General features: G+C 44.8%; 2 protein-coding genes across 3 annotated transcripts in view; both read left to right on the top strand.

The window, feature by feature from the left end:
* Nucleotides 1–20,231, top strand: part of htt (huntingtin) — a gene marked incomplete at its 5' end in the record, with an annotated part of 64,304 nt that extends 44,073 nt beyond the window's left edge. Inside the window, 24 exons of one of the 2 annotated variants that reach the window (XM_083656247.1) lie at nucleotides 458–634; nucleotides 905–981; nucleotides 1,183–1,318; nucleotides 1,482–1,604; nucleotides 2,527–2,734; nucleotides 3,097–3,242; nucleotides 3,740–3,917; nucleotides 4,068–4,169; nucleotides 4,459–4,643; nucleotides 6,767–6,893; nucleotides 7,334–7,437; nucleotides 8,592–8,746; nucleotides 8,837–8,976; nucleotides 9,101–9,186; nucleotides 9,337–9,467; nucleotides 9,574–9,706; nucleotides 10,910–11,065; nucleotides 11,289–11,479; nucleotides 11,812–11,926; nucleotides 12,543–12,756; nucleotides 13,987–14,206; nucleotides 15,187–15,349; nucleotides 16,345–16,505; nucleotides 17,801–20,231. In XM_083656247.1, the coding sequence (XP_083512373.1) occupies nucleotides 458–634; nucleotides 905–981; nucleotides 1,183–1,318; nucleotides 1,482–1,604; nucleotides 2,527–2,734; nucleotides 3,097–3,242; nucleotides 3,740–3,917; nucleotides 4,068–4,169; nucleotides 4,459–4,643; nucleotides 6,767–6,893; nucleotides 7,334–7,437; nucleotides 8,592–8,746; nucleotides 8,837–8,976; nucleotides 9,101–9,186; nucleotides 9,337–9,467; nucleotides 9,574–9,706; nucleotides 10,910–11,065; nucleotides 11,289–11,479; nucleotides 11,812–11,926; nucleotides 12,543–12,756; nucleotides 13,987–14,206; nucleotides 15,187–15,349; nucleotides 16,345–16,505; nucleotides 17,801–18,014 (3,642 nt within the window). In that variant the 3' untranslated portion in view covers nucleotides 18,015–20,231. The remainder of the gene's footprint in view (nucleotides 1–457; nucleotides 635–904; nucleotides 982–1,182; nucleotides 1,319–1,481; nucleotides 1,605–2,526; nucleotides 2,735–3,096; nucleotides 3,243–3,739; nucleotides 3,918–4,067; nucleotides 4,170–4,458; nucleotides 4,644–6,766; nucleotides 6,894–7,333; nucleotides 7,438–8,591; nucleotides 8,747–8,836; nucleotides 8,977–9,100; nucleotides 9,187–9,336; nucleotides 9,468–9,573; nucleotides 9,707–10,909; nucleotides 11,066–11,288; nucleotides 11,480–11,811; nucleotides 11,927–12,542; nucleotides 12,757–13,986; nucleotides 14,207–15,186; nucleotides 15,350–16,344; nucleotides 16,506–17,800) is intronic. The other variant, XM_083656248.1, reaches the window with a different exon arrangement.
* Nucleotides 20,232–24,143: 3,912 nt separating this feature from the next.
* The window catches only part of rgs12b (regulator of G protein signaling 12b), a gene marked incomplete at both ends in the record, with an annotated part of 91,692 nt that continues 89,121 nt past the window's right edge, over nucleotides 24,144–26,714 (top strand). The window contains 4 exon segments of the mRNA XM_083655788.1: nucleotides 24,144–24,164; nucleotides 24,398–24,442; nucleotides 24,444–25,517; nucleotides 26,083–26,322. Coding sequence (XP_083511914.1) covers nucleotides 24,144–24,164; nucleotides 24,398–24,442; nucleotides 24,444–25,517; nucleotides 26,083–26,322 — 1,380 coding nt within the window.

A 26,714-nucleotide genomic window follows, 5' to 3' on the forward strand; every position in this document is an offset into this window, starting at 1 on the left:
AATAATGCTTCTTCATCTTTCCATCTATTTACATCAGTCTCAGCTTGTTGAGTTTTAAGAACAAGAGCTGGGAGAAAGGTACATTTTAGTTGAGCGAAGCGGATAGAGACTGAGAACTGACTCCATCTATTCACCTTATGTAGCCCCGCCCACTTGACCCATTGTGTCACGACTTCCTGTACAAAACGCCGGCTGTTTTACCTGCTCAAACTAGTCTGACTCACCTGGTCAAACCCAGTTTGTCTCACATTATGAGTCAGACTAGGTTTATGAGTCACAGGAAGTGTAAACACAATCGGAAGTTCTGATTGTGTTTACACTTCCCGTTAGTCTCTCAAGCCAGACTGTCTCTTCTACATAAGGTGATATTCACCATATTATTCACCTCATAATTCCTATTACAATGCACTCTAGCTTCCGCAACCTCATTTAATCTCTTTACCTCACCACCTTCTAGCCCACCATGTTGAAGAAAACCCTGCAGTGTTTGGAAGGCATCCACCTGAGCCAGTCTGGCTCCTTGCTGATGCTGTATGTGGACAAGCTGCTCAGTACGCCCTTCCGGGTCCTGGCCCGCATGGTGGACACACTGGCCTGCCGCAGGGTAGAGATGCTGCTGGCTGAGACCCTACAGGTAGGGGGCTTTGCACTCATCTATGTTGAACACTTGATTGATTTGATGTCCGTCATGCCGGTACCCAGCCCAGGTGGGCTTACGAAACTCATAAATCCATCCCAATGCAATTTGTGTGTATTAAACATACTCCTAAGCAAAGTCTGGTGGCTTTACATAAAGAAATATGCATGCCAATGTTAAGTTCTACTTCACTTGTATGTCGTTTTTCTTTTCAGTTCCCTCAGCTTAATGTTGAATAGATGTTGAATCTCTCCTTCACCCCTCCAGAACAGTATAGCCCAGCTGCCTGTGGAGGAACTGGACAGGATCCAGGAATACCTCCAGACCAGTGGCCTGGCTCAGAGGTAACACTCCTCAATACTGCTCCAAGAGCCCCCCCCCCCCCCCCCCCCACACCACACACACACATATCGTTTTTAGTTATGCTTATTTGCACAGTGATAAAACAGAATTGAAATTACTCAACAGGATGGAATACCTTTTCTAATGTAAATGTTGATGGTCATGTCCTGTGCTTTATCCTCTGTTCCTCCTTCCTGTCACAGGCATCAGAGGTTCTTCTCCCTGCTGGACAGGTTTCGAGCCACTGTTGCAGAGACCAGCAGCCCCACCCCCCCTGTGACATCACACCCCCTGGATGGGGACCCGCCCCCTGCCCCTGAACTGGTCATTGCCGATAAGGTAAGGTACATCGTTACTGGAGAAAAACTGTTTTGCTGCTCCTCGCAACTGAAGAAAGATAATTGTAGGATTAGGAACTCTGGTTGGAATTGTGGTTATGGTCACAAATGCTGTACAAATGCATAATGTGTTCATATTTTTTTCTTTCTTTCTAATGTTTTAGGAGTGGTATGTGGCTTTGGTGAAGTCCCAGTGCTGTCTCCGTGGTGATGGGTCGCTCTTGGAGACAACAGAACTTCTTACCAAACTACCTCCTTCTGAACTCTCCAGCATCATGAGCTGCAAGGTGACATGCACACACACATACAAACTATTTGGATGATGAGCATGTATCTGTATTCTCAAATATTTGTATCAGTTGACTGGTATTGCTGCAGATAAAAGATTTGTACCTGCTGGATTACATTCTGTTGTTTTAAAGATTTGTACCTGCTGGATTACATTCTGTTGTTTTAAACATGTGTACCTGCTGGATTACATTCTGTTGTTTTAAAGATTTGTACCTGCTGGATTACATTCTGTTGTTTTAAAGATTTGTACCTGCTGGATTACATTCTGTTGTTTTAAAGATTTGTACCTGCTGGATTACATTCTGTTGTTTTAAAGATTTGTACCTGCTGGATTACATTCTGTTGTTTTAAACATGTGTACCTGCTGGATTACATTCTGTTGTTTTAAAGATTTGTACCTGCTGGATTACATTCTGTTGTTTTAAAGATTTGTACCTGCTGGATTACATTCTGTTGTTTTAAAGATTTGTACCTGCTGGATTACATTCTGTTGTTTTAAAGATTTGTACCTGCTGGATTACATTCTGTTGTTTTAAAGATTTGTACCTGCTGGATTACATTCTGTTGTTTTAAAGATTTGTACCTGCTGGATTACATTCTGTTGTTTTAAACATGTGTACCTGCTGGATTACATTCTGTTGTTTTAAAGATTTGTACCTGCTGGATTACATTCTGTTGTTTTAAAGATTTGTACCTGCTGGATTACATTCTGTTGTTTTAAAGATTTGTACCTGCTGGATTACATTCTGTTGTTTTAAACATTTGTACCTGCTGGATTACATTCTGTTGTTTTAAACATTTGTACCTGCTGGATTACATTCTGTTGTTTTAAACATGTGTACCTGCTGGATTACATTCTGTTGTTTTGCTCCATTTTCCATTTTTCCATTTCTCTCTCCTCTCCCTATTATTTCAAAGGAGTTCAACCTGAGCCTGCTGTGTCCATGCCTGAGTGTGGGTGTGCAGCGGTTAGCGAGGGGTCAGGGGTCACTGGTACTGGAGACGGCGTTGCAGGTTACCCTGGAGCAACTCGCTGGGATCACCGAGTCACTTCCTGTCCCACACCAGTCCTTCCTGCCGCCCTCCCAGTCCCAACCCTACTGGGACAAACTGGCCGAAATCTATGGTGAGAGTGGTAGGGAGGGGCGATAAGAAAAGAGTGAGAGAGAAGGATTGGTAGATTAAAATGTACTTGGGAGAGATGCGTCATTTGCAATGTCAGTAAAGCACCTAGTTTACATGATGTACCATCTATTACAAAAAGGTGTAGCTGTAGCCCAGAGACTAGAGAAGCCTAAAGGTTGTCAGTTTGAATCCTGAGCTAGTTGAGGTTCCCTTGAGCAAGGGAGGTGTGTGTGTGTGTGTGTGTGTGTGTGTGTGTGTGTGTGTGTGTGTGTGTGTGTGTGTGTGTGTGTGTGTGTGTGTGTGTGTGTGTGTGTGTGTGTGTGTGTGTGTGTGTGTGGTATTGACTGCCTGTCTCTTTTTCAGGCGAGCCAGGTTTCTACCCCAGGGTTTTGTCACTGTGCAGAGCCCTGTCCCAGTACCTGCTGAGTTTAGGCCAGCTGCCCTCCTCACTACACATTCCCTCCGACAAGGAACATCTCATCACCATGTTCACCTGCACTGCCGCTGAGGTAAAAGACCACCTGTTAAAAATGTAATGAATCTGTTATTCGTTTGCCTGTTGAGTGTTCTGGGCTAGGACACTGAATCTTACTTGTAGCTGTGTAAAGTCAGAGTAAAGGCTTTTGCACAGCAAGTCTGTATTTGTTGTCCAAAATGATTGCTCGTTTAAAAATAAATACGACCTGGAGGCGTCCCGGTGGCTCACCTGGTAGAGCGCGTACCATTTAAGGCTCAGTGCTTCCTGCAGCGACCCAGACGTGGCACGTGGGAGTTGCCCTCCCCCCCGAACAGGCGCCCCTACTGACTAAAGGAGGCACTAGTGCAGCGACCAGGACACATACCCCTAACCCGCCTTCCCACGGTCAATCACGGCCAATCGTGCATGTGTGGATGCCCGACCAAGCCGGAGGTAACATGGGGGTTTGAACCTGTGACCCTCATGTTGGTAGGCAGGTAATCTACCACTGCACTAACCGGCCGCCCGTGTCTCCATTCCTTTGTCCAGGTGGTAGTATGGCGTCTGCTCCAGGACACGTTGCCTCTGAGTGTGGACCTCCAGTGGGCCCTCGCCTGCCTCTGTCTGGCCCTGCAGCAGCCCTGCGTCTGGAACATGCTCTCCACCCCCGAGTACACCACACACACCTGCTCCCTCATCCACTGTCTGCGCCTCATCATTATTGCAGGTAATGCAATTAAAGGGAGGTGTAGATTCCCTTTGATTTATTCCAGCAGTATGCCAAGACTGCTGCGTTAGTGACGCTGTGGAATTTCACTACAGTATTTAATTTCAATCCTGAACAAAGTTTTTCTTTTTCTATATTTGCCTTTCTCAGTGGCTGTGAGTCCTGGAGACCAGTTGCTACATCCAGAGAGGAAGAGGAGGAAGGCAGGGAGAGACTCCGAAGGAGACGAAGTGGACTCACCAAACGCTGACAGTGAGCATTTATTCACAGAAGTCAATGAAAGCCATGCATTTGACAGTGTCACACCACAAAGAGTTCCAGATAAGAGTGTCTAATATTGATGTGATTTTTCCAGGTTTCTTTATTTCAATTCAGGATTTCAGTTTTGTGCCTTGCCACTCCCATTGACATCTAATTCGAAATGAATCTTTCTTTGTGTTGCCATTTCCTTCCTTTTTGTGTTCCTCAATGTATCACTGCTATGTCAGAAAACAAAATTAGAGGAAATATGATTTCCATTTTGTATGTGCATGTGTTGCAGACTTGTGTGAGCGGCAGGCATGTGAGATCATGGCGGAGCTGGTGGAAGGCCTGCAGAGCGTCCTGGCACTGGGTCACCATAGAAATAGTGATATTCCCGCCTTTCTTACACCAACCCTGCGCAACATTGTAATCAGTCTGTCCCGACTGCCTCTGGTCAACAGCTACACGCGAGTACCTCCACTGGTCAGTTTGTGTGTGTGAAAGTCCCCACAGTGTATGGGTGCATGTGCCCTGTGACGTTTTGACCCAATCCGATTTGATCATCGTTATCGTTGTCTAGGGACAGACTGGATCAACACTCGCATGCTGAAATATGGAACGTTACACAGGCTGGATTTGTCAATGAAAGAGAGTAGGTACTCAGGCTAGCAAGGCTGCCCCTGGCTTGGAGACCTCTTCTCCGGCCAGCTGAGCTCGCTCTGCCGTTTTACAGGAGGCATCCACGATTGCCTCTTGCCATCAGGTGGGTCCAGAGGTGGAGCGAAATAATCATCAGTGCTCCAATAGAATTCTAATATGAGCTGGTAACACGCGGTGCTCCACGACGATCTTCTGTGTGGACAGCCGAGCCCTCCTCAGCTAACGTGAGGCTTCCTCACTGGGCTTCCATGGGCGTACTGAGAGCACGCCTAGACGGTGGCCATTTTATAGACATTCTGGCCACCCCGAAATAGACACAAGGGCGCCACCTGCCGTCACAATTGTACACCACACATCTCTTCATAAACGAGATCCAGCCATTTCTCAATATAAATTAATATTATGATATCTATACGTGAAGGGCGAAGGGTGAACCGTCACATGCCCATATAAGTTATTGATGCATACAGTCCTCTACACTCATCTTAAAGGAGAACAACCCCCCCCAAGTCTGACAGAAGTGGCAACGTCTGTTTTTTGAAAGGGGTGTGTGTGTGTTGGGGGGGGGGGGGGCGGAGGTGGTAATCGAATGGATCCTAGCGCATGCACGGTGTCATTCAGCAGTTTGCCTCTGTGGCTCACGTTAGCCGTTAGTATGTTGGGTAACATTATTTGCACCAGATGCGGAGGATACGCTCACAGTGGCTTCGACTTGCCCAGTGGTGGGGAGGGGAGTCAGCGAGGATGTTAGACTGAGTGGTAGGTTCTTGAAATGTCTGTTTTATTCCAGCTCCCTGGTTGTAATGTTACGTTACTACTATGACTGAACTAACAGGCCTAGTAATGTTAGCTACCATTAACGCTAGCACCATCGCTGGAATAAAAACATGTATATTTTCATAATTTATCAGGTAACATAATGTTGACATTAGTCGGGCTTCCTTGCTCACTTTTCTCCAAGCCATCTTGGTTTTGTGGCAACCGAAGTAAACACAAGCATTAGCGGGGAGTGCTAACGTTAGACCCAGCCTGCCAGTGACCTGGCTGGAGCTGGGGAAGACACAACAGCTAACCAACATGGTCTTAGTGGATCTAAACTGTCTAAAATCACTGACTAACCTACGAAATATTATAAATCCATACAACTATAACATTTGACTAATTTTACTAATCTATGCTAATAGCACAATCTAGCTACCACTCGACTCAATCACTGACGTTAGGCCCAACTGTACTCAACTGTATAGACCATTTTCACAGCAACCATTTAGAGAGATACATCAGGAAGTCAACGCAACATCAAAACGGTTGCTGTGAAAAGGGCCTATAAACTCCTCTCCTCACAGTGGTTGCTTTGGGGGTATGAGGGGGGTTCTTGGTGACGTAGAATTATCCGAGATCAGCCGTTAGGATTAAAGGTGCTGTAAGTGATGTTCTTGTGTTAAAAATTTAAATAGTTCTAAAATAGCTCTATATTCCGTTAGGAATCACTATTATAGAGTATCTGGTCTATGGCATTAGTGCCTCAGTGCCTCTCCTTCTCTGTAAACAGCAGAAAGTTTCTGGGTCACCCACCCACTTTATCCAATCAAAAGGCAGAACTCCACAAAGAGGCGGTCCTCTGTGCACATCCACAAATGGGAGGGAGACTGCTCACTGATGTTTGAAAAAAACAAACCCTAAGAATCCAGTCACACTTGGCAAATCGATGACCGCACCTTTTAAAAGAAAAACTTGACTGAAAAAGTAGGTTTTGACCACTAGAAGGCACTCTTGCTGCATGAAAATTATTAAATAAGGACAGTTTCCTCTAAAAAGTGGAGATTTTGACCAGCATGCGCCACCAACACTACTCAAACGCTGTATACATTGGTTTAAAGCTGGGGGGGGGGGTGTTTTAGGGTTTACCGTAGTTAGCCTTTAAATGGTGTGCATGTGTGTGGTAGGTTTGGAAACTGGGCTGGTCCCCTCGGCCAGGAGGAGAGTTTGGCACAACGTTGCCTGAGATTCCTGTGGACTTCCTTCAGGAAAAGGATGTCTTCAGAGAGTTTCTCTATCGCATCAACACACTAGGTAAACACACACACACACAGAGATGTGGCTATTTCTTGTTGGCTCAATTTATGTCAAATTTTTCAATGCAGTTAATGTCTGTAATCGACTGCAGATCTGTAATGAGGGTCATTCAAATGAGTGTACTCATTAACTGTAAGTCAGTACGGTATATTATATTAAGGCTGCACCACCTGAGTTGTTGTGAGTGGGAGGAGGAGGAGCCAAGATTGCGGAAGCACGCAGTTGTTTCTCTGCTGTAGGAATCGCTGTTCATGTAGCACGCGCTTGTTTTTTTTCTGCTGTGGGATTGGTAAAAAAAAAAATACTATCGAAATTACAGCTCATAATTTTATCATTGTTATCGTGGAAGATTTTATCGTGAAAATTATCACGATTTTTTTATTGCCCAGCCCTATTGTATTGTCTTTATCTGAATGGATCTTTTGCTTTATGTTAAGGCTGGAGCAGCCGGACTCAGTTTGAAGAGACCTGGGCCACTCTTCTAGGGGTGCTGGTCACCCAACCCATCACTATGGACCAGGAGGAGGAGACACAACAGGAGGTACACACACATAAGACCACACATCATCAGTGAGGGTGGGAATCACCAGAGGCCCCACGATACGATATTATCACCATACTTAAGTCACGATACAATATTATTTGAATTTATTATTGCGAACATCTTTTATCTAATGAGATAGTTTTCCAGTCTGTTCATCTCAAACAACACCCACAAATCTTAAAGACAAAACTTGCTAAAGTAGTCCACCACCAACACTGATTTTACATTAATTGCAGTCCCTCCAGGAAATTGTGATTTTGCGATTGCAATAATAAATGCAAATGCTACCAATCTCCGCAATATTATTTGCGGGGGCTTGCAATTTTTCAAAATTCCTGCCAGTTCCTGCAAGTTTACCCCCAAAAATCACATAAAACTTCGCAAATTACATTAAAAGTTGCCATTAGTAGTAATATATATATATTAATATATATTTTTCCCCCCTCAACTTGCATTTCTTTTTGCCAGTTCCCGCAAATTTACAGAAAGAAAATCACATAAAACTTCACAAATTGCATTGATTTTTCTTTTAGAAAAACCGCCGCAAAATCAAGCGTTTTGATCGCAATAATCACCAAAAAACTCAGCGAAATCTGCAAATAAGCCAAATGTAATTTAGGTGGTGCCCAAAATGGCTTGGGTGCTGTGCCTAAGCCGTATAATGGTAGGGAAAACCCTGATCATGACAAGCTGCTGGTTAAGTCTGTTCACACAACACCAGAAGACATAAAAGAAATCCTGATCATGACACAAGCTGCTGGTTAAGTCTGTTCACACAGCTCCAGAAGACAGAAAGGAGAAACCCAACACATGTAAGCACTCACGCAACTGGTCTTTGAGATCAGACACAATCACAAATGCCCAGCAACAGAGAGCAGAAACACAAAGAACTACACAGCCCCAACAAATATGGACTTTATCACTTGATGTAACCGCATGTAAGACAAATTCCTTGTTTGTAATCTGATTACTTACTGTGGCTATTAAAGTGAATCTTCAATCTTGCAAAATACGGTTTACTCTGTATGTCATCATGACACCTGAGACATTGCAATAAGAACCAGTAAACTCTATTGATTCTTTAAACCTCTGTTCCCCGTCTCCCTTCCTCTCCTACCCTCCTGCCTCTGTTTTTGTCCATCTGTTCCCAGGAGGATTTGGAGCGTACCCAGTTGAATGTGTTGGCGGTGCAGGCCATCACCAGCCTGGTGCTGAGTGCCATGACGCTGCCCACCGCCGGCAACCCTGCAGTCAGCTGTCTGGAACAGCAGCCCCGCAACAAGAGCCTCAAAGCCCTGGACACACGGTAGGCACGCGGCTATCCTCTAATTTGAACACTGGCAGCCCCTAAAATAAGCACGTGCTAATATTCAATCTTTGTTTTACGCGTGTCCAGGTTTGGTAGGAAGTTGGCAGTGATCAGGGGCGAGATGGAGCGAGAGATTCAGGCCCTGGTGTCCAAGAGAGACAACGTTCACACACACCACCCTTACCACGCCTGGGACCCTGTGCCCTCTCTGTCGGCAGCCTCTGCTGGTAACCCACACAGTCACACACCCTCTCTACCACCCAGCATCACTGCGACACACCTACCACGGCCATGACACCTACCGCGGCCATTTCTTGTTTTTAATCTGAACTTGGTGCGATTGTGTTTCAGCAGGCACTCTGATCAGCCATGAAAAGCTGCTGCTTCAGATCAACACAGAGAGGGAGATGGGCAACATGGACTATAAATTGGGACAGGTAAGAGACGGATGAAAGAAAGGGAGAAAAGTGGTTGATGAAAGGCAGCTACTGTAGATGAACACTGTCCTGCATTATGTTCTTCTGTAATGGATTTTCAGTAGCACAAAGCTAAATCTTGGGAGTGTATTTCTACTTCTCTCTCTGCAGGTATCCATCCACTCGGTGTGGCTAGGTAACAACATCACTCCTCTGCGGGAGGAAGAATGGGGCGAGGATGAGGAAGATGAGACCGACACTCCGGCCCCCACCTCCCCACCTATCTCTCCTATCAATTCTAGGTTTGACACACAAACACAGACATTCATGTTCAAGCATTTCTTCAGTCTCGATGCGTATGCATTGAAACGTGCACATCCCGACTCCTCCTCTCTTTGCCTCTTTTAGGAAGCATCGTGCAGGTGTGGACATCCACTCATGTTCCCAATTCCTTTTGGAGCTCTACAGTCAGTGGCTCATCCCAGGTTCCCCAAGCAACAGGAGGACCCCCGTGGTGCTCATCAGTGAGGTGGTCCGATCGGTGAGCAAACACCTTGTTGTCTCACTTGAGCTGTTTTCACACATGCGCTTTTTACCGTTAAATGACCGGAAAGCGGTCTAATGCCTTGGAGTGTGAAAGTTGTTTTCCGGTATAAGCGCGACCCCGTCATGGCGGACTTTTCACCAGTTTCGAGCCAGTCAGAAGAGCGGTATGCCGCGATAAGGGACACAAGTGTGAAACGGGTCCAGTCATTTGCCGGTCCTTCTCTCATGGGCGAGGTGTACACACGTTGCTTAACGTTCACTTCCAGCGTGCATCATCTAATCCTTCACGCACATCAAAGCAAACTACTTCCACATTTCGCTTTGTGCATTTGCTTTCTCTACATACATACAAGCGTTGGGTGGCTTGCAAGCCGCTGCCATTCTCGCTGTGTCTGTCCTGTGTGCTGCTGCGAAGTGCGGAGGACTGAAGGACTGGCCTCTCTCGAGCAGAGAGGGGAGGGCGGAAATCGGCTGTGTTTATTACGCTGGCTTGACGCTGCCTGGATACTACTTTGCACTGCAGCCCATGAGCGAATGTGAAGGATACAACATACTCTTAAGTCAAACGAGTGTGATTTATTGTGTGACAAGCAAACTTATTTCACCATCAGAGTTTTTGCCGACCCCCAAAATAAGCCCCCCCCCCCCGCCCCCCAACATACACGCTATTTGACGACTATATTCACACATGGAGGTAATTTTCCTGTAAGCATGTGTGAAAACGGCTTTGGTTGGCCAGTCATTGTTAGGCCCAAATTCTACTTCATGGTGGGACCCCCAGACTCATTAACATTTAAACTCCACCATCCTGGTGGCTCAATTGGCTAAGGCACATACCATGTAACTCCTAGGATTTGACTGCCAGGTTCTCACAAAAAAGGGAAAAGAAGTGACTCAAAACAGTTCCACAGGCAGCCTCTTCACCTGCCCAAGGTCATTGGCAATCAGGGATCTTTTGATTGTGTGATGTGATGATTTGTAAATGATGGACGACACATCAAACAACTGCTTTTGTCTTGTGCGGATCCACCCTAAACTGGCCCATGACCCAATGTGAAACTCTGCCCATACTTTAAGACCCTTGAGAACAATGTGTATCCATACAGATATTATCTTTTCCTGTGACAGGAATGAATCACACCTCATTACTCATAAGTTCTCTTCTCATCCATCTTCTCCTCCCTCTTGTGTGGTGTAGCTGCTGGCGGTGTCGGACCTCTTCACAGAGAGGAACCAGTTTGACATGATGTTCTCCACCCTGACGGAGCTACAGAAGCTCCACCCCCCAGAGGACGAGATCCTCAATCAGTACCTGGTGCCTGCCATCTGCAAGGCTGCTGCTGTACTGGGCATGGTGAGCAGAGCTGTTTGTGGGTGGAGGTGGTGCGTCCAGAATTCTTGCAAGCATGTGTGTTTTTGTTAGAGGGAGGTAGGTGCAATGGTGTTTTAGACTTTGCGTGTGCATGTACTGTATGTGGCTTGTGAATGTTTTGATACATTTTCGTTTGTTGTAGAAGCGCATCCTTAGCCTGTAAAGCAATAATCTACAGACTGTATCTTTGTCTGTTTATCTCCAGGACAAAGCGATAGCGGAGCCTGTATGTCGCCTCTTGGAAACCACCCTGCGCAGCACCCACCTGCCCAGCCGCATGGGGGCTCTGCACGGGGTGCTGTACGTCTTGGAGTGTGACCTCCTGGATGACACAGCCAAACAGCTCATCCCCACCGTCTCCGAGTACCTACTGTCCAACCTCAGGGCTATTGCTCAGTGAGTCTCTCTCTCTCTCACACTCTCACACACACACACACACACACACACACATCTGCTGACCTCATTTCATCGTCTACTGAGCTGAATTGATGAAGAAAGAGCCTTCGGGAGCAAATGTGTTTCATGTCAGTCATTGACCTTCTTAATTAGTTTAATAGGTGATAGGAACAACAGTGCAGTGCAGCTCTTTAACACTAGGCACTACCCATAACCTTTTATTCACGGTTTACATTTCATTTCATGTCATGTCTGTTGCACTCACTGTGTGTGTGTGTGTGTGTGTGTGTGTGTGTGTGTGTGTGTGTGTCTCCTCTCTCTGTATCCTGTAGCTGCGTGAACCTACATAATCAGCAGCATGTGTTGGTGATGTGCGCAGTGGCCTTCTACATGATGGAGAACTACCCTCTGGATGTAGGAGCCGAGTTCACAGCTGGGATTATACAGGTAAACCTTCTATGTATATGTGTTTAAGATCAAATTAACTGAATGGGCGTCCGGGTAGTGTAGCGGTAGATTCCCTGCCTACCAACGTGTTGCCTCCGGCTTGGTCAGGTGTCCATACAGGCATGATTGGCTGGTGTCTGCGGGTGGGAAGCCGGATTGAGGATATTTGTCCTGGATGCTGCACTAGCGCCTCCTCTGGTAGGTCGGGGCACCTGTTCGGAGGGAAGGGAACTGGTGGGAATAGCGTGGTCCTCCCACATGTTATGTCCTACCGGTGAAACTCCCGCTGTCAGGTGAAAAGAAGCGGCTGGCTACGGCTCTCCCCAGATCGGCAGAGGGTGGAGCAGCAGGGGGAAATAGGCCAAGTACAATGCTACTATGCTCATTATTGACAGATTTACACATGACCCCTGTGTAAATTTACTCTAATATGTAGGATGTGCAAATGTGAATCGCTGGATATTCGTATTAAATATAGATATATATACTGTATATATTCACACTGTGTATCTGTGTGCATCCTTTCCCATCTTTTACCTTTTTCTACCCACTTTCCACACAAAAACAATATGCCATTCTCTCTACCACCTCCTCTCATCTCTCTCCTCCCTCTCAGGTGTGTGGTGTGATGGTGTCAGCCAGTGAGGACTCCACTCCCTCCGTCATCTACCACTGTGTCCTGCGGGGTCTGGAGCGCCTCCTGCTGTCGGAGCAGTTGTCGCGTGTAGACGGAGAGGCCCTGGTCAAACTTAGTGTGGAGCGAGTCAACATGCCCTCGCCACACAGAGCCATGGCTGCCCTAGGACTTATGCTCACCTGCATGTACACTGGTAAGACTGATGCTAACATTGCTAGTGCTAGTAGTACGCTGATACTAGCTAAGCTCGCTCACCTGCATGTGCCACAGCAAGACTGCCATTAGTTGGAAGTGTGTCTCAGTGAGTGCTGCTACTGTAATACCACTGACCCTCTTGAAATGTTAGCTGGCTAGCTTACACCTGGATGTGCACGCCATTACTGCATGCGACTAGAAGTACGCATGCACACTATCAAACAAAAGCTGACTATTTTTGCATGTACATGTTGTCACGTTAGCATTTAGGGAATTTCTGCCACAAATTACACCACTAGCTTAACCCTGTGCTGGTCTAACTGCCACTGAAGAGAAATACTTCAACATAAAAAAACTTTATTTTAGAAACATAGTAATTCTAAACATAATTTAGAATTAAAACTCATTTCTATGACAACTACTTGTACTTGTACACATCTCGTACAATTACACACAAACTCTGTCCACTGCTGGGGAATAATACCTGCATGTAGGCCTACTCAATGTAAACATGTATTCGCTAATACTGGTGATTTATTTCTGTGTTTACACAATGAAACAGACCTTTCCAACCAACTTTAATCATATCTATAATAATATTAACCAATAACTTTCCAACCAAATTGAATCATATCGATACTATTAACCAATAATATCAGCTTGCTTCATCCTGCATTTATTACATCTGTCATCCTCTGATATACCCTACCTCTAACCCGTCGTCGCACCCCCCCCCCCCCCACTAACGCTAGCTGTTAGCGTGTCCTTGTCCTTCTGCTAACATGCTAATACTCTTCTCCGTCGACAAGAGCTAGCCAGCAAGTTCCCCGAACAAAACAAAACCCTTGCCAATGAAAACCCACTTCTGAGTTATCCTCGCTCCATACCTGTCTGTGCTTTACAGCAAGGCAAGCTGAAGCACATTCAGTTATAGGAAGAGGCTTCTCTTTTAACGTACCCAGGACACACACTATTTGAAATTATCTCAAATACTTTTACTGTTTGATTGAGTCTCCCTGGACCTCCAGATAAGATTTGTACCAATCCTTAACAGATAAAGTATTTCTTAAGGATTTCAAATACTAATTTGATTCACGTCTGCTCCCAGAAATCTGAAGGTCAACAAAATTCAGAGTTAAATGACATCTTGTGGCATCAACTTCCCTCCCCAAACTCTAACCTCTCCCCACTGGTTCAACCGGTCCCACCCCCCCTCTCGTCCTCTCAGCGGTGGTTGCGTCGGGTTCAGAGGTCACAGGGGTTAGAGGTCAGGTTGGCTCTGGCTCTGCCGTTGCGGAGGCGGTGGGCGTCACGGCAGGTCCTGTTGGTTTCTCCTCAGGCAAGGAGAAGGCCAGCCCTGCCAGTCGCCCCGCCCACTCTGACCCTCAGGCTCCAGACAGTGAGTCGGTCATTGTCGCCATGGAGAGGGTCTCTGTGCTCTTCGACAGGTATGCGCATGGACACACAGACACACACACTCTCTCTCGATTTTTTTTTTTTTTTGTACATATCTTATCATTCCTGTCGGGATGGAAACTTTGTGTATCCATTTTTGGCCATTTTCACTTTTTGTCAAAATGGATTTAGTTGGTAACCCAAAAATAATCTGAGAAAGATTCAGGTACTTTGGCCCAGCGAAAGATGTTATTATTGTTATTAATGTTGTTGTTAGTATTACACTATGTTAAAATTTGAATGTTTTTTCTTCTTTGTGAAAAATAGCTTTTTTGGAGATACAATCTTTCCGCACGACAGCGATGTTATGTGATCATGTGACAGAACTAGAACGACCGCACCGCGGATTTATGCCTCCGCCATTAGTTCATTCTTGGGTCCAAATGCCATTTGAGGCAAATTGGAAGAAATTCCGTCAAGGCGCTCCTGAGATGTTTCGTTACAGAGCTTGGAAATTGGGTGTGTGAGGTCACAGTGACCTTGAACTTTGACCTTTAACCATCAAAATCTAGTCAGTTCATCCTTGAGTCCAAGTCGATGTTTGAGGCAAATTTGATGAAACTCCGTCAAGGCATTCCTGAGATATTGCATTAACAAGCTTGAAAATGGCATTCGAGAGGTCAGTGACCTTGACCTTTGACCACCAAAATCTAATCAGTTCATGCTTGAGTCCAAGTCGATGTTTGAGGCAAATTTGATGAAATTCCGTCATGGCGTTCCTCAGATATCGCGTTAACCAACATCGGACGGACGTACGGACGGACAACCCGGATCCATAATGCCTCCGGCCTGGCTATCGCCGGCGGAGGCATAAAAAGGCAGCACCACATGCACACATACCTGCACCTGACATATTTATTATTCTTTTTTGCAGCTCTCCCTTGTTCTTTTTTTTCTTTTCTCTAAACACTAATTTCACTCGTTTTCTTTTCCACCAATATTTGCTCTTTTGGGGTTGCCCATTTCCTCTCAGGATCCGGAAGGGTTTGCCCAGCGAGGCGCGGGTGGTGTCCAGGGTTCTGCCCCAGTTCCTGGACGACTTCTTCCCACCGCAGGACGTCATGAACAAGGTCATCGGAGAGTTCCTATCCAATCAGCAACCTTACCCACAATTCATGGCGACCGTCGTCTACAAGGTTAGCAGCAGCAGGACATGGAATCAGAAATGTCTCAACTACTTTAAGTCTTACACATTTTATTCTGTACTACATCAAGCTCAATAACTTCTTGGGATATTATTTTCAATTCTGTATTCTTTTGAAAAAAGGATCCGATTAGATTGTTAATTTGACCATAGAAATGTTGCTTCTTTGAAGGAGTATTAAATAGAATACTGGTAGTCACAATTCACATAATCTGGGGGGGGGGGCTACAGTACCAGGCTCTGATGTCTATTGCTGATGGTTGCTTGCTGTGTGTGCACTGTCATGTAATGTTATAGGCTTGGCTTATACGGAATTTTGGTTGGTTTTGTGTGGTAGGATGGGGTGACTGTCTGCTGTCATGCGTTTTGCACCCCAGTCCGGCACCTAAAATGGCACTACAGCCCTATAGCATTTCAATGAAGGATATTCTATTTTTCTTTGTTTCTGAAATGGCTTTTATTTATTATTTTGCTTTCATATTCGAAATAAACACTTCAATCAATCAATCAATCAATGTAAAACGATTGCTTATTTACCTACGGTATGTTTGATGGCTCTAGCCAGCTCCTTTGTCTAATCAGACGATGCGTTGTCAAGGCAACATCAAGCTGGAGCAGGGACGATAATGTCCAGCCTTGTAAAATGCTGTTTCTCATTCAAATCCAATCAGAGAAAGCCTAAATAACAAGCATCCATTATTCAAACATGCCGAAATAGCAAGTATCCATTATTCAAACATGCTTAGAGAGTCAATAAAAGTGTCCATAAAACACTTTGATATTGATTATGTAAGTATTTCGGCATAATCTGAACAATGCCTCAATGTCATTTGATTTTTCTTGAGGGAATTTTACTTAGCTTCTGCTAATGCATATCTGGGCATAGAAAGGTCCAATAATTTAATAGATTTTGAATTAACGAATATTCCCCACTTGTTTCTCTTTGCTAATCCCTTGCCTTTTCCCTCCTCTGCCCCCCTCCCTCAGGTTTTCCAGAGGCTCCACGCCACGGGCCAGTCATCTATGGTGCGTGACTGGGTGCTGTTGTCCCTGTCCAACTTCACCCAGAGGACGCCGGTGGCCATGGCCATGTGGAGCCTGTCCTGCTTCTTTGTCTCCGCTTCCACCTCCCAGTGGATCTCAGCCCTGTATCCTTAGTTACATGGCATGGATTGCCATGAGAAAGAGAAGCACTTGTGTATGTGTGGGAAAGTAGCGTAGGACTGTGAATGCATATAGACTTAGTATTGCTTATAAAACGGTGTACAGCTAGACTCAGTTCTGTCTATCCGTGTCGCTCAACTCGAAACTGAGAACTTTCAGCTTATGTTGTTAAAACTGGGTGGAAACAATTATACCTTTTTTATGTCAAAAAGTACCACTTATACTGTATATATATATATATATATATATTTTTTTTTTAACCGAGGAAAGCAACATGGGGTGATCGGCCTTTAAACTTTTAGATCGCATCTCAACCCGTTCAGGTGCTCCCCCGCACTCAGTGGTTCAGTGGCTCTCTTCCCCCTCCCTCCTCCCTGAGCAGTTTGCTCACACGGCTGCCAGCGTCAGGCCAGCCAAAACAAAATGGAAGCTTCCAAAATGTCATTTAAAGAAAAGTAAATGGCCTATTGATGCACGTTGGAGGATAAAAAGCTATTTCAACAAATGAAGCAGCAAACTTTGTAGAAAAACTGCTTTGAAATGGTTGTTTCATGCAGCAGTATCATTTTAACAGCCCTGCTAAATTCCTGGCTTCCCTAGGAGGACTATCATATCTTTGGATCTGCAATCAGACGTCGGAGACGGGTAGGAGAGCGTTTTGAACCGCCGTTCCCCCCTATTGCCTTATGGAATGCTACTGTATGTGACCCTAAATACTGCACGAGTGTATATATAATATATACACAAAGTACAGTAGTTAGGGTCACTTTGGGGCTAGGTCAATCTATGGCCTAACCTGAACGCCTTGGTAACTTTTAGACCAAAGAAAAAGACAGTAGTTTGTGGATATTAGTAGCTTTTTGGGCCAATATAAAAGGGGCTTTAGAGAGTTAACAAAATCCTGCATCACAGAACCAATCCAGAGTCTTTAGGGCAGCCTCGTGCAGAAGGGGCGGTGACATGCAGAAGTCATGTGCTTGGACACGGATAAAACAGAATCAAATAATCAAGTGTTACCCTAACCCATTTTCAATGTTCTAAAAAGTTCTCTCTGTGTTACAAAGTGGCTCGCTGTATCTCCAGTTTGTTTCACTACGGAGGACAATGGGGGGAGCATCATTTCTGGTAACTTGACAAAGGGGGCTAGGTTTGTTAGCGGCCATTCTCGCCGCTGTTCAAACTATTTTTGACAAGAAGTTCCTAGACGAGACTAGCGTACAGCAGCTTTCGCCCCCAGTTTTTGTGGTTTGTGCTCCTTAACTGCCCTGCGCGTTCCCAGGCTGCCACACGTGATCAGCCGCATGGGCTGCAGCCAGGTGGTGGATGTCAACCTGTTCTGCCTCGTGGCCATGGACTTCTACCGGCACCAGATCGATGAGGAGCTGGACCGCAGGGCCTTCCAGTCCGTCTTCGAGACAGTGGCCTCACCAGGCAGTCCTTACTACCAGCTACTGGGCTGCCTGCAGTCCATCCACCAGGATACATCACTCTGATGGACATGGACATGGAGGCACAGAGAGGAGAGGGAATGGGGAAAAGAGTGGTGGATGGTAGGGTGAGAAATTACAGATGTCCACGCACGCCTGCCCCCTCATCAAGCTGAGATGGAGAAGAATAGAATGTCGTCCAAAATCATCTACTGTAGCCTCACCCCTTTCCCTCCTTTTCACTGATGTGAAATACGTAGAACTACTGAAATCACCATGTCAAATGTACGACTGGGCATAAAGAAAAGTAAATGATGGGAGGTCTGAGTTCATGTTAATTTTACGACGAACGTTGAATCCAAAAGACAGTCCCTGTAGACAAAGAAAGAGTGAAAGACACTGGCTCCAAAACCTTTGAACTGTGGTTCTGCCTACAGTCACATTTCCCCGCAGACCATTCCTCGGGACGGATGACAGCGTCCTGAACACTCCCTCCTACCCAGCACCTTGATGAATATATAAGATAATATTAATCATAAACAAAAGTGGATTTGTATATTTTCCTGTGAGGACTTGCTTGAGCATTGTGATGTCAATTGAGTAAAATGGAGAAAGAAAAAACTGAAAATACAAAGTATTTACTATATTTAAAGTTCCAATACATATATTTTTCAGTGCATTTTGTTACAGAGGGCAAACGATTTGGTTTAAAAACTGACAATGGTCTGACAGGAGATGTAGGGTCAGAAATGCCTGCTTGATGTTGTCAATAATTAGCTATCTTTGAAGAGTTTCTTTTTTGATTTGAGTAACGTGTACTTATTCTCGGACACCCGTATGAAAGGGCAAAGAGAAAGGGAACGTGAGTAAGATGTTTTCTGTTAAGAGTAAAAGGATCACTAATAGCCATAGTAAGTCATTGCTTTTATGTCGATAGGAGGGGAGAAAGCTGATTGTATCCGTCACTGCAGGCGGGCCAGCTTGTTTGCACTCGTTCTCAGCATCATTCCTGTATCTCTGTATGCAGTGAGTGGCCTATTTTGGAGGCTTGGGTGGGCGAATGAAGAACTAGATGGTCTATGGTCAAGGTAATGCTTCTCATTGTCACCCGTGTATTTTAGAAATGATACAGTGGAGTTTCAAGGGCTCAAGCGTTGCGACATCAAGTAAGAAAATCACCAAAATTGCAGCAAGTTGTCTTTGTATTTATTTTATCGACAGCAAAAAAGTGTTTATTTTTTCTGGTTTTATCGCTTATATCTGTCTAGTCCTTTTTTGTCGCATCCAAGCCTAGTATGATCCCCATTTCACCTGTATTTCCACCTGTCCATTTGTTGTACATTGTTTTAATTCTCAGGATGTAAGATGTGATTATTGTTGTCATAAGACAGGAAGTAATTTACAGTCACCTTTTAATGGAGTACCTTCGTATAATATGTAAAAAGAGTAAACCTATAATTGTAAAGTAATTCAGAAGCCATGGTGCATGACACAATGAGAACTGTGTAAAGATGAAATAACTTAAATAGACTGAGATAGTGATGCCATTTTCCCCCCTCTGTCTGTTTTCTCACACACACAGAATAAGGACAATGTGAATCACCGGCGAATGCAGTTTTAAAGCAGCAAGCTGGTAATGTTGAGGACTTTGCCTTGAGTTTGCCTGGGAGTGGAAGGCTTCGTCACACTGTACATACTGTACACTTGCCTTAGATCAAGGCTGAATATGTCCTTTACATTGAAGCTTGCTGAAGCATGCCCTGCTGTTTCCTTCTGTAGCCCTTATTACTGGTTATGGTTGTCAGGCCAATGATTCCGATGATGGTTGCATGGAAGAGACGCAACCCAATCGAACCTTAGCGACCAACAGCAGCTTTGACAAATCAATCAACACGTGGGTGGGTGGGGTAGCATTAGTGATAGCACTTGACAGCAGGGTGGGGTAGCTTTAGTGATGCCACGTGACGGAACGTCCTTAAGTCGTTTGTTTTGCTTTGTAAAGCTTTAAATATTTTCTTGTCTCAGTCGAAGATTCGTGAATACGTATGTCGCCATTCGTTGTCTTGTGCGGAATATTGAGTATATCTGGCGCTTTAAAAACGTGGAAGTTCTCAAATCGATATTGGCTGCTTGTTTTGGATATGCAACGGGTCCTACATGAAACTGCAACATCGCAGCTGTTTGTATGCTACTAAATACATTACCACTTTCAGCCATAGAAGGCAGTGTGTGACCGATTTCCTTTGGTCATGTTAACAAGTCATGTATTCACACAATAAATGATTTAAGTCCCCTGGTGCTTGGCAGAGTGTAGCCGTTATTGAAATTCCAACATGAAGCCTCCCTAAATGGCCATACCAGATTAGGTGAGCCGATGCGAGTCTCGTTTTACCCCCAGTCAGCAGATCAACACACACACAAGCGTTTTCTTTTCAGAGCCTCTAACAAACTCATTCCCCACCGAGATTAATATATTGCTTGACTGGGTGGATTTTCTTTTCAACTTGTCTTTTCGTATCTTCTCCAGATAAGCACAATAGACTATCCGGGGACCCCTGTTGGGGTAATAAGGTTACCCAGAAATCTTTTGTGGTTTTGGGGGGTGGGGGCCACAGACAAATGTCACGTTTGATTGGTTTAAAGTTATACTATGCAACTTTTTTCGGGTCCTTAAAACGGAAACAAGTAGAAGTCTTTAAGAGTAGAGCTTCTAGATGGACAATGTGCTCTTTTAATTATTGCACCATAACTCAAAACACAAGCCTGTTTTGCTCCAATGGTTACAAACAATACAAATGTAAACAAACCGTTTATGGGTTTCAAGTACATCTAAAACTGTTTTTAGTGCTTACAAACTGATATTCCTTGTATCAAGTGCTCTGTCAGAGCGAAGAGATACTTAAAAATGTACAATTTATGTTTGAAGGGCCCCACAAAAAGTTGCATTGTACGTACGACTTCATGACCAGTTTCAGCCATAGAAGGCAGTGTGTGACTGATTTCCTTGGTCATGTTGGAAAAAAAAACATTTTATTTTCAGTTTTCTGGAACAATATCTGGACAAGACAAATGAACACACAGACACAGGAAAGTAAAAGAAAGAAAAGAGAAAAAATACAAAATAAACATACATATATTATTGACATTCAATATTACAACATGATTACCAGCCGCATAAGGTGCTTATGTGCTTCTAAATGAGATATTGTGCCTGGGATCCCACGCAAAAGGTCCATGAGAAACCAGCCAGGCGAGCCACCCTTCACCCCTAACCTCGTCGAGGTAGACTAGAAACGGGTCCCAAATGGTGGAAAACTTTTTAAGTGAATTGGTCCTCAGGAACCTGTCTCTCCAGAGGAGGACTTCCATTCCTTCAAAATAAGTTTTTTGTTAACAGTTGTCCCGTGTCAGAGACTGTTGCACAGCTGTAGGGAAGGTCAAAGAGGACTCCGAGCAGCCCAAGATGGAGAGTTCTGCCTCCGGCTGAAGGGTTATTTTGTAGGCCTTAGAGTACCAGACAGTCAAATATTTTGGCCCAGAATCCTGTCAGTGAAGGACAGAACCAGAAAGCATCCTTGGTCATGTTAATAAGTCAAAAATAATGTAGACTTGATTTTTCAACTTAGCTTCCTTATGTGTGTCCATCTTACAGACAAAACTTTCCTGAAGTTACACAGCAAAACATCGTTGCAGCATTCTCCTAAACAATTCATGTGGATGGTGACCAACTTTCAAACGTAAAATAAATAAAAACGCCTCCATACTGCTTGTCTTGCGTAATCCAAATCTCCCGAAGCTGTGAGATGCCGAATTGACTTGAAAATATGCAATTACACCCTGTTTTTAGCTGAAATCTTCAGTGTAGAGGTAGCAACAACAAGACGTGGTGGGCCTGCTACATTGAAGATTTCAGCGGTCGAATGACATCTTTTGTTTGACATCTTTTGTTTTTGAAAGTTGGTCACCATTCACTTCATTTAGGAGAATGCTGTAGGTTTCATGGAAAACTTCACCTGTCCTTCCATTGGCATAGGGGTGAGTAGATAATGACTGATGAATTTAAATTTTTGGGTGAACTTTAATAAAAGACCATAAGAAAAGATGGATAGGTGGTTTTTAAGGAGTACACTGGGTCCAGATGCACTCAACCACGACCCATAGAGCTGTATTTGTTGTGATGCCTCTGTCAAGTCAGTAGTCCTACAACTCTTATTCTCTTAACATTAGATATAGACCCGTTTCTCACAGTAGGTGGTAATTCTCCTTCATAGACTAGTATTAAAACTGTTCCTGTATTACAGCCTGTTTGTTTTACACCACCCTTTAAGAGCAGTGTCTGCATGATTGAACAGTATTAACAGGATTACCAGGCAGCTGCCATATGGTTCATGAAGCAGCTCTCTCTCTGGGAGGCTTTAAGAAAAAAAAATTGCACATTTTCAAGAGTGGACTTCTATTGTGATAAGCATCTTAATATGCCACACTTGTCAGGTTTTCTGTGATGGTTTTCAAGAGGTTCACTTATTGATTGCAGTATGAGTACTATTTTGGTCATGGGCTAAATACACTTTCTGTAATAAAACTGTAAATAAATATAAGTTAAAATATAATCAATAAAAAAATAAAGTAAATAAAAAACTACACTGTACAAAAAACTATGTATGTATGTATATATATATATATATACACACACACATATACACACACACACACACACACACACACACACACACACGTGTATATTATATATAAATTAATGAAGGGGGACCCTGGGACAATCTTACCAAATGGGATCCTTGACGTTAGAAAGTTTTGAGAAACATGCTGACGCAAGAAACATTTAGTATCTCTCGTATTATTTACATTGCTGGTTAAGCTCTATCATATATGCCCCCCTCCCTCCCCAGTCTAAACACACCTCCCTCTCCTCCTCCTCTGTAACGTTACTTCGCCAGATGGTGCAGTCTTTTTTTTGTTTACCCATCGTCTCTGAGTTTACCCAACTAACCATAGCTACAAAACTATGGCCTCTGCCCGAGCAGCATCATCACCGGACGCTGAGAAGTAAGTCATTTTAAACTCTCGCTGAACAAACTCATTACGGAAAACCAAACATCTTTGTCGGAATATAAAAGACCTGCAGCCACCTTTTCCTTGGCTAGCCCCTGCTTTACAACGCACAAGTCATATATACCGTTAGCCAGCTGTTGTCGTCCCTAGCTGGCTATCTCCCGCTGCTTGGAAGTAAAATGCATAATTATTCGTGCATGATGTGTTCAGTAGATACTCCGAGTATTTATAACATGGATGTTCGCTCTCTACAATGCTCATTTTTTACACCTGTGGAGTATGCGACTGTAAATACTTTATTTGTGATTTCTCAATCTAACTTTTGTCAATTTCTCGGCAAACTGTTGCATGGCTGACTGACATCTTGGGAAACCAATGACAGGACATAAAAGTCTGTGTACATCGTCGTTGTCATGGTTACACTCTGACATTCCAACATTCTGGAAAATGGGGGCGGGACTACAGCTTAAGCATGGGTGGATGCGCCTTTGCATTGAACAGCAAGTCACGGATATGAAGAAAAAGTTTGTAACTTCAGTAAATTCAAAGAATAAACGGCGCATTACCCATTTTAGATGACCAGCGTATAGCATAATATCTATTTCAATAACGGCTGAAATGCCGTATGGTAGTAAGATGTAGCCACCCAAAAATGCTAGCTATGCTAGCAAACTTACCACATAGCATACCGTAGGTTAGCTCGCTTTTCTCAGTGAACGTCATGGGCTTTGTGTTGCCAAGCAGAGCTGTTGAATACATACAAATTGAAAAGACGAGTTGATAGCGAATGTTCAAGGCTTTGGTAATCCCAAAGCGCTGGTTTTGTTGGCTGGTGGTCTCTCTGTTACCTGCTCGCATGCTGCATGTTACCTATGGCATACCAAAATAATGTTCAGGACCAGGTGTGAAGAACGCCTCTGTTTGAAACCGTACCTCCCATTGGATAGAACTGTCCCGACTCCACCCTATTCAGGTGTGGCTGTATGCATGGTCCGGTCTGCACTGCTGTTGACATTGCCATTAATAATAATATTGTGTTTTATGGGCTACATACAGAATAAGTAGGCTAGTATAAAGGCCCAGGTGGAGGCAGGGAGAGCCACCCTGAGCCAGAGTATGGTGAGGATGCAGAAAGCGCTGTTTGATGTAACATTAGCTCTGCTCTGTTGTGCTGCCTGCAGGTGAACTGGGAGACAGTGACACCATGATGGGAGCGCTGGCAGGGCCGTGCCAGAACTGAGGCCATCCTTTCACCCATCTGCTACATTTAGGGCCGCAGCTCGTTTTCTCATACCACTGTGGCAGCAGAGCGTCTTGACAAGAAGAGACACAATGAATATACCCCTGTGTCCCTGCTTAAGCTGAGCCTACAAACGTAGAATGAGTCATTGAAAATTGCTGGATCAATAGACAAGAGAAAGATCCCCCAGAACAATGTTCAGACAATCGGATGCAACTTCCAAGAGACGTCCTTGCGGTGGTGGAAGTGGCGTCAACTCATCCCAGCCTCCACCAGCCGCCTCCTCCACGCAGCAGGGTCGTGTCCGGGCTGTGGAGGTGGCCCGAGGGAGGACCGGTTATGGCTTTACACTATCGGGCCAAAGCCCTTGTCTCCTCAGCTGCATCCTGAAAGGGAGCCCTGCAGACTATGTGGGTTTGCGCTCAGGGGACCACATCCTCTCCGTCAATGACATCAACGTCTCCAAGGCGTCACATGAAGATGTGGTCAAATTGATCGGACGCTGCTCCGGTGTCTTGAAACTTGTCGTCGCTGAGGGAGAGCGCCACCGACGACATCATCACCACCACCAACGCACCGCTGGTGGCCGCCACCATAGCAGCACTACAATGGCAGCATCGTACCCAGACTCGTGCTCCAGCGATGATGAGTTGGACGGCTTCCATGATAACAGTGTTAACAACAACAACAATGGCAGGTCAGGCTCCGCATGCCGTGGGGGTTGGTACAAGCCTAAGCTCGATTCTAAGCAGCTGGGAATCAACCGGGCAGAGAAGGTGGTGGCGGAGCTGCAGTCTGGAGGAATCTTCAACATGATCTTTGAGAACTCCAGCCACTCCTCCAGCAGCTCGGACAAAGAGAGAGCGGTGGTTGCCTCCCCTTCCAAGCCTCGCCCGCCGTCGGAACCCGAATTGCCTCCGTACCGGAACTCATCGCGTTCTCGGAGCAACCCCAACCTGCTCTCTGAGGAGGAGATGGTCCGAGTTCTGAACGATGACTCGGTCTTCCTGGACTCAGACTTCCACCATCTTCACCTTCACCACCGTGAAGAGCACGAGGTGGATGTCGTAGAGGGGGCCCACCTGGGCCTAGAGCCCAGCGAAGGCATCCTTAACGTGGGCATGATGGTGGGCTACCTGGGCTCCATCGAGCTGGCCTCCACAGGGACGAGCCTAGAGAATGACAGCCTGCAAGCCATCAGAGGCAGTATGAGGCGTCTCCGGGCCGAGCAAAAGATCCACTCCCTGGTCCTCATGAAGGTATGGTTGAATATTTTGTTACCCATCTGATGATGATGATGATGATGCTGATGATAATCTTATTTGTATTTATCCACTTTATAACAACTTTACAAAGGAGTAAAAAATAAAATGGTACTCAAAGCTGCTACTTTTAGTAGTCAATCAATGATGTCAACTTTTAGTATTTTTACATTTATTATGATTTTTGTATGATTTTATTATTGATCAAAGGGATTAAATAAGTCAAATACATATCAAATAAGTACTGGCAACAAGGACTTTGAATACGATTTTGTTTGAGCAGTGTAATAAAAGTATATGAACATGGAAAGGTAAGGTAAAGGTAAAGTCCCACTGATTGTCACACACCTGAGTGTGCGAAATTTGTTCTCCGCATTTGACCCATCCGCTGGGGGAGCGGTGAGCGGCAGCAGTGCCGCGCTCGGGAATCATATGGTGATCTAGCCCCCCAAATCCAACCAGAAAGCTCAGTCATCATGTTATTCTTAATGATTTTAGGTCACTATACTTCCTTATTTTCCCTATTGTAAACTTGAAATTGACATTAATGTTATTCTCCGAGGTCATGCACGACAGTGTCCGTCTGTGCAGTGACAGAGGGCAGGTACTGGCCAGCTATCCTGCCGAGAAATTAGCCTTCAGCGCCTGTTGCCCTGATGACCGCCGCTTCTTCGGACTAGTCACCATGCAGGCCACGGACGACCATGACGACCATCTCTACAGCAATGGACAAGAGGAAGAGGGCGGTTTGAGGACTTCCTGTCACGTCTTCATTGTGGACCCAGACCTCTGTCACCACCAGGTATGACTGGATGACAACATGATGTGATATGTGATCAAATAAAGATTTTGTACCATTTCCAAGATGACACAAACACACACACACACCATACATTTTGTTCCATAAAATCTCAACACTAAAATAAATATGATAACTTCTCTTGATGCATTTGATGACTCTTTGCTGAAAGAGTCATCAAGACTCTTCTGTGAAGAGCTGTCCCGCAGCTCTTCACAGAAAGCTTGAGCTTAATTGAACTTAGTGAGAACCAAGTAAATGTGAGATGTTAATCAAAACAAAATCTAAGCATGATACTTGAACATAATCTATATACAGGTAAATCGTGTTCAGACAGCAACAATTCAGTATAGGATAATGTCCAGTTCACCCTTTTGACTGACCTTCCACGGCTA

This window comes from Poromitra crassiceps, assembly GCF_964638095.1.
Source record: "Poromitra crassiceps genome assembly, chromosome: 19".
Classification (NCBI taxonomy): Eukaryota; Metazoa; Chordata; class Actinopteri; order Beryciformes; family Melamphaidae; genus Poromitra; species Poromitra crassiceps.